The 13,447-nt window shown below is 38.2% G+C and overlaps 1 protein-coding gene and 3 pseudogenes across 2 annotated transcripts; all 4 read left to right on the forward strand.

Moving 5' to 3' along the window:
- Positions 1–777, forward strand: part of LOC106335048 — a 7,617-nt pseudogene extending 6,840 nt beyond the window's left edge.
- Positions 778–5,920: 5,143 nt separating this feature from the next.
- On the forward strand, positions 5,921–8,160 carry LOC106332239 (cyclin-B2-1). Of its 2 annotated transcripts, none has more exons than XM_013770716.1 (9): positions 5,921–6,134; positions 6,217–6,340; positions 6,427–6,483; positions 6,568–6,721; positions 6,795–6,923; positions 7,015–7,326; positions 7,407–7,505; positions 7,601–7,779; positions 7,859–8,160. In XM_013770716.1, the coding sequence occupies exons 1-9, from the start codon at positions 6,071–6,073 to the stop codon at positions 7,992–7,994; spliced, it is 1,254 nt and encodes a 417-aa protein (XP_013626170.1). In that variant the 5' UTR covers positions 5,921–6,070; the 3' UTR covers positions 7,995–8,160. The 2 variants fall into 2 exon arrangements, with proteins under 2 accessions (XP_013626170.1, XP_013626171.1); XM_013770717.1 differs by having other exon boundaries at positions 5,922–6,134; positions 6,571–6,721.
- A 356-nt stretch (positions 8,161–8,516) lies between these two features.
- LOC106330451 lies at positions 8,517–10,989 on the forward strand (annotated as a pseudogene).
- Positions 10,990–11,724: 735 nt separating this feature from the next.
- LOC106330452 overlaps positions 11,725–13,447 on the forward strand; it is an 11,150-nt pseudogene continuing 9,427 nt past the window's right edge.

Raw genomic sequence — 13,447 nt, forward strand, 5'->3', positions numbered from 1 at the left:
CCGAGGAACGTGTTCCTCGGAATATTCCGAGGAAGATGTCCCTCGGTATAATCCGAGGGAACAGTTCCGTCGGTATATTCCTATCGATCGATGTATATATGTCTAAAACGCATCGATCGATGAACGTCCGAGGAAATATCCCGACGAAGTTCTCCCTCGGTATATTCCGAGGACATTTCCGACAAAATAATGGTCCTCGGAATTTCCTCGGAAATTTGTTTCCTCGGAATTCCGTCGGAAAATTCCGAGGGATTTCCGACGAAAGAAGAAATTCCGAGGAATTATTTCCGACGACTTGTTTCGTCGGTATGTCGTCGGAATAACGGTATTCCGACGAAATTCCGACGATTTTTTCCCTCAGAATCTTTGCTGTTTTCTTGTAGTGAGGGAATCCCTAAGCACAGGCAGATGTTGAGCTTTGCCGGTCAACAGCTCGAGGATGGCCGTTGCTTGACGGATTACCGCATCTGGAAAGAGTCAATCCTTCACATCCGTTTTTTAAGTGCTAGAATGCAAATATTTGTGAAAACGCTCACTGGTAAAATCATTGCCTTGGAAGTTGACAGCTTAGACATTGTTGAGAATGTAAAGATAAAGATTCAAGACAAGGAAGGGATCCCACAAAACCTACAGAGAATCATGTTTGCTGGTAGACAACTCGAGGATGGTGGTACGCTTGCATATTATAACATCCAAAAGGATTCAACACTTTACCTTTGTTAAATCACATAAAATTGACTTCATCTATTCGTTTTTCTTTTTGTGTTTCTTTTCTTGTTTCTGGCTTTTATATTAAACTTTTTTTCTTATGGACATGAAACTTGATCGGATATTTGATATCTGATATGTCTTTCACTGATCTGATGATCTTTTGAATGATATGCCTATTTATTCTCAAACCACAAAAAATAAAACGTGGGAAAAGAAGAGTAACAAGTCAAGCTGTTGTTTTGGTATGTTAAAGTCTTTGTAAAAGTCTTTGAGTTTTCTTGTTGCAGTAGTCTAAGTATAAAGTTAAAAAGTATAGGCTATATATGGAGAGTACTCCTAAGTCTTAGTGAAAAATAAGACTATATAGAGAAGATTGAGAGTGTTCTATTTTCTCTATAAATATGTAGTGGCCAAATGCTGTGTATAACGCCCCGACCGCCCACGGCTAATGGGCCACCCACGCCCGCTCTCTCGGCCCGTGGGCCCCATCCCATCCGACGGTCGGTCCGTTAATTTCTGAAGGCTCGAAATCATTGTTTACTGACCCTGCAATCACCACCCGACATTTTCTCATGCTTTGGCCTCACTCGCACGCTATCGCGAATCACTTCCTGATAGGTCACACATCCTTCCACTACTCCAGCTCAAGCACGCTTAACTCTAGAGTTCTTTCAAGATGTGCTCCGGAAAAGGTAAGTCAACTTTGGTGACATAGGTAGCCAAATCAATTCTATTAAACCTTTTCACATATCACAACTCGGGATGTTACACTGTGTGTACTGTAAGCAAGCCAAAAATCAGTTCTCTACTTCATATTTTTCTATCTACTTCTATCACTGTCTCTTACTGATATATATATAAACTTTCCTCTGTTTTATTTTTTTTGAACAAGAACAAAAACAGAACAAAAGAAACAAGAAGAAAATCTGCATTTTTCTGCAGTTTGCAACATGATCACCTATTCAAGAGTGATTAAAACAAAAAGTAGAAAGACCTAGACACCCCTTGGTAGGGGAATCATCCTAGGGAAGGAGCCTACAACTCCAGCGACAAGGGCCATTGAATCGCCAAGCACGGCAGAGATGATGAACTGCACGACCATTCTATGACAACCCGCCCCGTGGGACCCAGGCTCACAGCGCTGCAGCGCACCGACCCCAACTAAAAAAAAAAACAAGACCAAGGAATGGGAAAAAACCCGCCCCGTGGGACCCAGGCTCACAGCGCTGCAGCGCACTGACCCCAACCCCTCCATTATGGGAACTACCTGCTCCATAATTAGGTTGTTGGTGAGATTCGAACCCCCGACCTCACCCTTTAACAGCCTTCCCACAAGACAAGCTGTCACCAATTGATCTGCAGGTCAATTGGTGACAGCTTGTCTTGTGGGAAGGCTGTTAAAGGGTGAGGTCGGGGGTTCGAATCTCACCAACAACCTAATTATGGAGCAGGTAGTTCCCATAATGGAGGGGTTGGGGTCAGTGCGCTGCAGCGCTGTGAGCCTGGGTCCCACGGGGCGGGTTGTTACACATTCCTGGATCTTGTCTTTGTTGTTACGACGTTGGTGGTTCAAATGTGTTCTTCAAAGACAGACTCTTGCCTTCTATGCCTCTACCGTTTTGTTTCTTTGTACAGGTTTCGCCAATTCTCCACCAACATCTCCCTCATGCACACTACCTAGAGATTATACTTTTTGCAAGATGACCTGTATCTATTTATTCAAAACCAAAATTTTATGATTAATTGGGCCATAAACCATGTTCTTAAATCTTAATCAAGGACGTTGGCTCTTCAGTCCATATTTTCTACACTATTATATACTTCTCAGTCACAAAAATTACAACACAAAAATTACAATTGATAGGAACCATATTCTCCAAATCAATGTTTAGAATTAGGAAATATCTTCTATATTAAAAAGTAAGTACACATCGAAACTTGGTTTTCTATGGGCTAATTCGCGGGTATAAATACATTTTAAAAAATTAAATATAATTTTAAATTTTTGTATTTAAATTTGTAAGATTAAATAAATTTTTTATAACATTCAGATTCGTCTAGAATTTTAAATATATAGATTCAATATTGAATTACTTTTATGGTGGTAGATATTTGTAAATGAGGGATGTACAAATATTTTTGATTAGTTTGGTAGTTCTTAAACTTATATTATTATTGAGTTTGTTTGGAAACATAGAACCTCTATAAATTAATACTCGATAAATTAATAATCTCTATAAATTAATAAATTTTTTCGGTCTCAACTGGTCAGGTTCAAAATTTGACACAAATCGATAAAATAATAAGATAATAACTTTTTTAGAAAATGCTATGTAAATATATGGTCCCATTAAAATTATAAATTAATAATTTATATGTTAACATATTTTATATATGTAAGAACTTATTATTATATTGTTTGTTTTATGCTCACAATAGAATTATCCTTATAGTTTCTTAACACTTAATATATTTTTGATGATATTTAATAATATTATATATAAAAACACATTTAAGTTCTATTCAATATATATTATATACACCAAATAATATAATAAAATTAATATAAATTTCAAATTTAAAAAAAAAATAACAATTAATGTCTATACACTAAAATCAAATATTTTTCTTATCTTAGAATAAATATAACTTAAAATAAGAAATATAATTAAGGAAACTTTTTTAAATTAATATCTCTATAAATTAATAAATTTTCAAAGTCCCAACATTATTAATTTATAGAGGTTTTACTATACATATCAATTTCAGATTATATATTGCATGTTGTTTGGAGATTGATGTAAAGTTAGTTTTTAGATTACTTTAAAAAAAAATTATATTACTTTTTTTGAAGGATCTTTTACTTTTCTAAAAGTTTAGTGTGCTTTTAAATCGAAATTTTCACATTTACCCATTCTATTTCCAAATTTGTACTTGTAAGTGTTTAATAATAAATTTCAAAATATAAATTTTATTCCTTATATTATTTGGTTTGATAATTAACCAATCAAATTATAAAGAATTTTCTAAGGCAACTAACTGATTAACATGATCTCTTATTAACCTTTTAATTAGTTAATAATATAATGTATAACATCATTGGGTTATTTGACAACAAACATTAATCAGATTTAGAATATTTTTTTAACATAATTAAAATAAATAAAAATTAAAATCATCAATCAATCAAATTATAACAATTTTTTTCAAATTCTCTATATGAGTGACACCTAAGAAAAAATCACTTAAGAAATTTCTCAATTAATATATAGTAGGATATTATAGAAAAGGCCACTAATTTTTAACTAAAAACTATCATTTGGCAATTTGATTATTTGCCTATCCTTTAGAAATGCACATGTCCATCACTAACTATATACTTATACTTTACTATAATTAATCAACATCCTAATATACTAAAAAATCAAAACATATCCTAATTAATGCATGTGGTGACTCATTACTTAACTATGTTTTTTTCCTACACGATGTGCAGTAATAAATATTTAAAATTTAATTAGATTGTAAAATAAAATTTTGTTAATATTTTAAATTTTCTTATTTTCTTACCAATATGTCAGTATAAAGTTTGATTTATTAAACATAAAAATTAAGATAAAATAAATATGTTTTTATTTTAACTTTATATTTAAGAATAAATATGTATATATAAAAATTATAATCTTAGATAGATTTTTATCTATTTCTTTTGGTTAAAATATATTTAATCAACTTGTATAAAATTCAGAAAACAATTTTGAAAAAACAATTATATAATTATCAAAAAATGTAAAACTAAAGCATCCATGAAAAGTGGGGTAATTATATTTGAAAGGAATTTAATGGAAATTTACAAAAAAAAATATATAAAAAACTAATTCTTTGTCTTTATGCTGAGATTTGAAGATAATTCTTTATCTGTCAGATATATACATCAAAATGATCGATCATTACAATACAAGAGATTTGAAATTATAAATTTAAATATGTTATTATTTTGATGAATGATAAAAACATATCATTCGTCGTAATTTATGTTGATATGAAACTGTATTATCTATACATGGCTACATATTTACATAGTGATACATAATTAGCTTGATTACTATTATTTTTCATTAATAAAAATTACCTAGATGGCTAATCAATCATAAACATAATATTTTTTCTTAAAAAAATCGGTCTGAACTCCCACCTAATTAATAATTCTCAATAAAACGTCTAATTATCGCCTAAGGTTTTCTCTTGAGCATTGAAGTTTTGATTAATCAAGCTTGTTATTCAATTTGTTTCTTAAATAATTTTATCTATTTATATGAAAAATGATTTAAGTCTTTGTTCTTTTCATTAGTCAAGTTTTCATTATTTAAAATCCAAAACATCAGAATTAACAGAAATGCATTAAAATATCTATCAAATCCTTTAAAATATTTTAAAACCTATTATTTATATCTACAATTGAATTCTTTTAGAATCAATCAAATTCTTCAATCCAATACCAGTTAAACATGTGTTTTGAATTTTATAGAACAATAAAATAGACACATTTCTTATTATTTTCAAACCCAAATTCGTTTAGTTGAATCAATTATCAAACTGAGGGAATAGTTGATTTGGAGAGAATATGTTTAGGTTATGTTAATTAACTTGGCATGAATCTTGACCAAAAATAGAGAGAAGCAAAGTAATTTGATTTAATTTTTTCCAAGAATATATTAGGCTATTAAATGGAATATTCATATATTCAGAAACACAACACTTGAAATGGAAAGAACTGTCACGGGCCAGCATAATTCTCGGTACGGAATCGGGTCCTTGTCTCCTAAACGAATTATTCTCTGAAATTAGTCTGAGAGAGCATATGATTAGCTCTGTAAATACGGATATTAATAATAACCTTATGTTTATTAATTACTTGCTTAAAAACTATTAAAATCATTAAAAATGAAAAAAGTTTGTTAAGCCGCGCCTATGGAGCGCACCATTTTCATCTGAAAATAAAGTAGAAGGCCACCCAAAAAAAGAAAAATAAAAGTTTTGAAATATGAATAGACGAAGGCACATGCCTTGAACCAACAAAGTTACCGTTAAGTCTTTTCTCATGCCAGACTTGGTAGCAAATCATTTTATTCACACAATCCAACGGTCATATTCTCATCCTATCCGTTCTTTCTTTCTTTAAAATAAAAAAAAAAATAACTTTTTTTTTTATTTTTGTTTTATCGTCCTCTGCCTATATCATTCCCTTGTTCAGATTCGTCTGTAATATCAGACTAAGATCTCTTCGTTTAATGCTCTTCTTCTTCTTCTTCTAGTTTCGTTGGTGGGTTTTTGCTTGGAAGAATCAAAACGAAGAAGAATGGTTAATTCTTGTGAGAACAACAACATCGTCGTTGAACCAACAAAAACGACGATTCTTCAAGGTAATAGGAATATTTCTAGAGTAATAAGAGGTCTTAACCAATGGAGAGATTATGACATGTATTGCGTGTTGTTGTGTTTTAGATGAAACGAGAAGTAGAAAGGTGGGACAAGAGATGAAGAGAAGAGTATTGGGTGTCATTAATCAGAATCTGGTTGGTGCAAGAGGCTATCCTTGTGTTGTCAACAAGAGAGGAAACCTATCCAAGTAAATTAAAACAAAACCTCTCTCTGTCTCTCAAGTTTGTGTCTTTGAGTTTGATTTGTGCTTATGGGTTTTGTTTGAATCGGTAGGCAAGAAGAAGGATGTCAAAAGAAGAAGCCTGATCCTCTGCGATCATCAATTACAAGGTATAAAGCTTGAATCTTTCAATTCTTATTTGTGTGTTTTGTCTGTGATTCAGTTTGAGAGAATAGATGTTTTTGATCTTTTAGCAGATCTCGAGTTGAAGAGCCATTGTGTCAACAAGATGAGGAGAAGAAGAAGCTGAAGCCAACAGTTCCAAGCGCAAACGAGGAAGAAGCTACATTGGACCAACCAGTTCCAATGTCTCTGGAGAAGCCTTACACTGAAGCTGATGATCCAACGGTAAAACATAATCAATCCCATCTTGATAAAAAGATGGAATTATAAAAGACTTACATAATGTTGAATTTGACAGGAGGAAGTTGAGATGGAGGATGTAACGGTGGAAGAACCAATCTTGGACATAGATGTCTCAGATGCCAAGAACTCACTTGCAGCTGTTGAGTATGTCCAGGATCTATACGCATTTCACCGAGAAATGGAGGTGAGAACTGGTTTTACTTGTTACGTGTCTTTGAAGCAACAAGAGTGTTGAGTTTGCCCTAAAAAAAGAAGTTTTTGATTTTAATGTGCAGAGGTTTAGCTGTGTTCCAGTAGATTATATGATGCAACAAATCGACTTAAACGAGAAGATGAGAGCTATACTAATAGACTGGTTGATCGAGGTGCATGACAAGTTTGATCTGATGAACGAGACACTGTTTCTGACAGTGAATCTGATAGATAGATTCTTGTCCAAGAAAGCTGTGTTGAGAAAGAAGCTTCAGCTTGTAGGGTTAGTGGCTTTGTTCTTAGCTTGCAAGTATGAAGAGGTTTCCGTTCCTCTTGTTGAAGATTTAGTACTCATTTCAGACAAAGCTTATACCAGGACTGATGTTCTACACATGGTAAATATTTTGCTGTTCAATCTTGCTTGTCTCATTTAATACTTTTTAAGACATTTTCTCTGATTAAATTGGTTCTGCAGGAGAAAACAATGTTGAGCACTTTGCAATTCAATGTCTCGTTGCCTACACAATACCCTTTCTTGAGAAGATTCCTTAAGGCAGCTCAAGCAGAGAAGAAGGTAAGTTACAAACATGGTCATGAATCATTTTTTTTTTTTAACTTGAATTGTGAATTTTAGAATAAGGACTAAGAGTGAAACTGTATCAAAACCAGTGTGAGGTTTTGGCGTCATTCTTGATGGAGCTTGCCCTTGTGGAGTATGAGATGCTTCGGTTTCCGCCTTCATTACTAGCTGCCACAGCGGTGTACACTGCTCAATGTACACTCGATGGATTCAGGAAATGGAACACTACATGTGAATTCCACTCTCACTACTCTGAAGATCAGCTCATGTAAGAAACTGATTCTTCTACCAAGACTGATCCTTCTATTAGTCCATGTACATAATGTCATATGGTGTGGGTTTTGCAGGGAATGTTGTAGGAAGATGGTGAGTCTTCATAAGAGGGCGGCGACAGGGAAAATGACAGGAGTATATAGGAAGTACAGCACATTCAAGTTTGGGTACATAGCCAAGTCTGAAGCTGCACACTTTCTTGTTTCTTAGTCTCATCATCATCCTTAAGGCTGCTGCAAAGACAGCAATTTTTTGTACAGCTCTATTGACATAATAGCTCCTCCTCTGTTTCCTCTGAAACACAAATAACACACCCCAAACAGAAAAGCCAAGTTCAATTTGTCTGAAGTTTGATTCTGATTCCTTATCGTCGTTGTTCACGTTAATTGTAACTTTCTGTTTACAACATTTTTTAACAATAAATTCGATAATGATCCTCAATTAATTACTAACAAATACCACATAATTTAAGATTACTTCTATAATGTAAACTTTTTTAGTAGTATAGATTAGGTACAATTCGGTTTAATAACCGGTCCAAATCGAAATGAGGGCAGAATGATAGAAACTAAAACCAACCCCTAAACCAAATGCTTGTCTTTTCCTTGGACGCTTCGTTTCCATCAATTCTTTCTATTAAACCAGCGATTCATCACTCACTCTTTTAACTCCCAATCTTCTGCTTCTATTCTTCAAAAGTCCCAAAATCAATTTGCTTTGGGTGCAGAGAAGATGGATCGCATTGGAAGTCTACCTGACAGGGCCGGACCTGAATAGAGGCAGCTAAAGCATCTGTTTTAGGGCCGGACTATAATTATTAATTTTAGGGGCCAAAAGATAAATAAGGTAGTCTTTGGTCTAGCGGAAATTATGCATTATATTATCTAATTGGGGCCGGGTTCGCATCTCCTCTCTATACTTTCCAGTGTTTTTCATGTTTTTTTTTTAAAGTAAAGGGCAAAAAAAAATATTTTGCTTCTGGGCCGGTAATTCCCAGGCCCGGTCCTGCTACCTGACGATGTTATTTGTCATATATTGTCTTTCTCTTTCCTGACGGCAAAGGAAGCTGCTTTAACCTCGATTCTCTCTAAAAGATGGCGCAATCTCTTCACACTCGTCCCTAACCTCGACATTGACGACTCTGTGTTTCTTATTCCCGAAGAGGGTAAGCGAGAAAGAGACGGTATCCTCCAAAGCTTCATGGATTTCGTGGATAGGTTTCTAGCTTCGCAGGGTGATGATACTCCCATCAATAAATTCTCCTTGAAATGCAAAACTGGTATCGACACGGATCGTGTGAATCGTTGGATATGTAACGTCCTTCAACGTGGTGCTACAAGCCTTGAGCTTGTCCTAGATTTTCCTAGACACGGTGATGACAATTATATGTATTTACTGCCTGTTGAGATGTTTGTTAGTACCAAACTGGTCGAGTTGAAATTAAGAAGTAAGTTTGGTGGCGTGGAGGTACAAACACTTTCTTGCCAATGCTTAAGACTCTCACCTTTGACTCTAAGTGGATTCTGTTGTGTGATGATCTCAAGGTGTTTCTCTCTGCTTTCCCTGTTCTTGAAGAGTCTACATGGCTGTTATTGAGTGGCCTGATTCGGATGAATCTGTGTCCAGTGAAAGCCTCAGGAAGTTAACTATCTATGCCGGCGGTTTCGAAGACTTTCAAAATCCGATGAGCATTTCTTTTGATACTCCGAATCTAGTTTACCTTGAGTATTCTGATTTTGTTGCTGCGGCTTATCCGAAAGTTAACTTGCCCAATCTAGCCGAGGCTTTGCTCGACTTTAAAGTAACTAGGGATCAGGTTGATTTAATACGAGCACCAGATGACGAAGATGATGTTTCTCTACGTCTTAGAAATGTTTGGAAGCTCATTTCTGCTGAGACTCTTGAGGTCAGTTGTTATTTATCTGAAACATTATGTGTTTTTGAAAAGAAAAATGTTAATGTTGGGACTTGCGATGGTTTTTGTCTTGTTGTTTCAGGTAATGTCTCTATGCTGTGAGTCAATGCCGCTGTTCAACAACCTCAAATTTCTAGGTACTATTAGTGCTGAGGATCTGGGATGGCAAGCGATGCCGGCTCTCTTGTGGAACTGTCCACATTTAGAAACTCTAATCCTTAAGGTATATGCTCAAAACATTGTACAATGGTACTGCTCTCACTTAGAATTCTCTTATTGACTTGTTTCCTCCTTAAAGGGTCTCTTACACCATGTGACTGACAAATGCGGGGATGTTTGTGACTGCATATCTCGGGAGGACAAAGGTCATTCACTATCATCATGTCCAGTGAAGAAGTTGCAGATCAGAGGGTTCAAAGGAACAGTTAGAGAGAAAGAGATGATAAGGCATTTCTTGGAGTCTTTCCCATGTCTGGATGAGATGGAAGTATATGCCGACGAGAGTGATAATGATGATCCTACAAACGTGGAAGTAAATAGAATTTATAAAATCATTGCATACAAGGTCCACGCGGAGGAGGTTTCGACGGAAACTGTGCCACAGTCGAAGAGTATGTCCCAAAGCCAGATGGAGGAAATCTCCTCTCAGGTAATATTTAATTACATCAAAAAACCACTACGGTTTATAATTAACTAATCTGTCCTTTTTTCTTGTTTTCTGCAGTTTACACCCCGCAATAACAGAAATAAGTACGATTTTGTTTACATCTTGCATGGATCTCCTCCTCCTCCTCCACCTCAGGATATGTCTGAGCACTACTACCTTAAAGAGCAGCTCGATGCTGCTAAGTCCAAACTTGCGAAACTTAATGAGTTTCTTAAGGAACTGCTACAGGTCCCTGATGCTATTGCTATCTATGATAGAATTGTTGATCAGAACACGATGATAGCATCAGCATTGAAGGCTCGACAATCTGCTGCAGAATCAGAGGCGTCTAACGATCAGGAGAAGAAGCGGGACTTCGAGGCTCTTTTTGAAATCATTGCGGACCTGTATCCAGATTTTGCATCAGCGTGGAAGGATAGGCGTGGGACCGACTTAGAACGAGGGGAAACGTCAAGGGATCAGGGGGAGATGACCGAGCTCGACCAAACTACCTCCACACCTGTGGCAGCAGATCTTTTCCCCCGAGATGGACACTAGATCTTGTAAAACTTGTATTATTTTGTACTGCAATTTAATATATTATGGTTCACTTAAGCTTAACTATATAGTATTTGTCCGGACGACGTGGCGCAATGGTAAAGACGGGTTCTTTCCAGCACCCAGATTGCGAGTTTGAATCCTGTCGGAGGGAACTACTTCATGATGTCTACATCTCTCCCACCAATTTTTGTTTCTTTATTTGAGGCAGTAGCTCTATTTTTTTTCTCATACACTCTCCTTCAGAAAAACAAAAAGGTTCGACATTCGACAATAATGGCGGCGCCAACGAACTCTTTCCTCATCCGTAACCAAACCTAAACCCTAAACCCATCTCCCAATCCCTTCTCCACCTCACCAAACCTTCCACCCTCAACCTCCCCGCCACAACCAAACCCGCTTCCACCACCGTCGAATCCGACCCGAAAACATCCTCCTCAAAGCCCAATCAGACCTCTACAACCACCGCGGATCCGGCATGAGAGTCATGGAGATGAGCCACCGCGGTAAAGAGTTCCTCTCCATAATCCAAAAAGCCGAATCCCATCTTCGCCGCCTCCTCGACATCCCTCCGGAATACTCCCTCGTGTCCTCCAAGGCGGCGCCACCACCCAGTTCGCCGCCCTCCCTCTCAATCTCTGCGAATCCGACGACCCCGTCGATTACGTCGTCGACGGATCTTGGGCAGAAGGTTCAGGGAAGACTCTGACTCAGTCAGAGGGGTCAGTCTATGAGCTAGCCGTTAAGGCTCCTAACGTTACAAACCGAACCTTCCGCCTGGGCCGGAGTGTTTGGAACACTTTAGTCTGATACGACCTTTGATGAGTTGGAGCCCGCACGCCAAGTGTTTGCATATATGCGCCAATGAGACTATCCAAAGACTACCCTGTTCCTGAGAACCCTAACGGTGTTTTGATCGCTGATATGTCTTCTAACTTCTGCTCCAAGCCGGTGGATGTGTCAAAGTTCGGTGTGATCTACGCCGAAGAACTGTTTGATCGGAAAACGGTAATAAAGAAGATATGGGTTTTAGCAAAGACGTCTTATTTATGGTCGGAGAAAACGTTCAGTCGGTTACAAGGGAAACGAAGAGAGTGCGACAGAAAGGAAGCCGGTGGCTCGATGAGCTACCGGAAAAGTACAACTAACGGCGAGATGAAGCAAAGGTGAAAACCCTAATCCAGCCGCCAAGTGTTAGTCAGTGATTTTGGATCCTTCTCTCGTTGTCTCCACTTTCCCTTATATAGACGAGTCCATCAGTGAGTGAAGTGCTTTCTGGCTCGTGATGGATTCTAAGGTTTGAAGGTTTGAGGGAATAGAGGGCCTGTCGGAAGGTTGGAGCGGTTGGCTGAGGGCCTGTCGGAAGGTTGGAGCGGTTGGCTGATGAGTCGCACAGCGTCATTCCCTCGTAGGCGAGCAGTAGAGGCCTTATCGCTTTCGGGCCAGGCCTTTCTATTCCTCGGGCCTTGTGGGATGGTCGAATCCATCCTCTACAGTAAGTCCCCCCCCCCCAGTCCATCAGTGAGGGAAGTGCTTTCTGGCTCGTGATGGATTCTAAGGTTTGAAGGTTTGAGGGAATAGAGGGCCTGTCGGAAGGTTGGAGCGGTTGGCCGATGAGTCGCACAGCGTCGTTCCCTCGGAGGCGAGCAGTAGAGGCCTTATCGCATTTTTTGGTCGTTGTGTCGCTGGAAAGGTTCTGGAACATTTCCGCTTGAGGCCGATCAGCCGCGGATAATCGGTCACGACTGACATATCTTGATTAACCGTTGGTTTATTCTGATTTTAAGATGACCGACGTTTGATTTAGACGTGAAGCTAAACCGTCGCGAGGGTCCGCTGGACATTTGGGAGAGTTTCGAGGCCCAAATGGGCCCGTATGAATTTAATGGCGACGCCTCAAGTTTCCCCCCCACTTCTCTTCCTTTCATAACATGTCGAGAAGCGGAATCGTCGCGAAGGTCCGCTGGGTTTTTAGGGTGGATTTCGAGGCCCGTTTAGGCCCGAATAGACTTAATGATGGCGCCTCGAGTTTCCCCCCCCCCCTCTCTTTTCCTTATAAATACGCAGATCCTCTCTCATTTCTTCAATTTTTTCTCCGCGATCAAAGGTACTTTCTGTCTCTTTCCTTTATCTCTCTAAGCGTTGTTAGATTCATTCGAAGCATTCTTCACCGTTCCGTTCCGCGATGTCGTCGGGTCAGAGGCTATCGAAGCAGTAGAAGGGAAAGGCAGTCGCAGCGACGTCGAATCCGACAAGGAATCCCGACGAGGATCGTGTCGGAGATCCGGAGGCGATTCATCGCACGGCGATGATGGACACGGCGTATCTATCTCGTTCTCATCGACTTCTGGTTGCGGATACTGCGAGACTCGCGAGAGAAGGAAGCCAGAACGTCGTTGCGAGGGATGCAATGGAATGTTCGAGAGACGGGCAGAGCGGGGCGATGCCTGTTGACTCGGTCACCCTGAGAGCTTGACCTGCGGAGGGCGGTCCCTCGGAGGACGATGATTCTGAGGCCGAGTTCTTCCCGACTACCTTTTACCC

Source organism: Brassica oleracea, chromosome C3 (genome assembly GCF_000695525.1).
Source record: "Brassica oleracea var. oleracea cultivar TO1000 chromosome C3, BOL, whole genome shotgun sequence".
NCBI lineage: Eukaryota > Viridiplantae > Streptophyta > Magnoliopsida > Brassicales > Brassicaceae > Brassica > Brassica oleracea.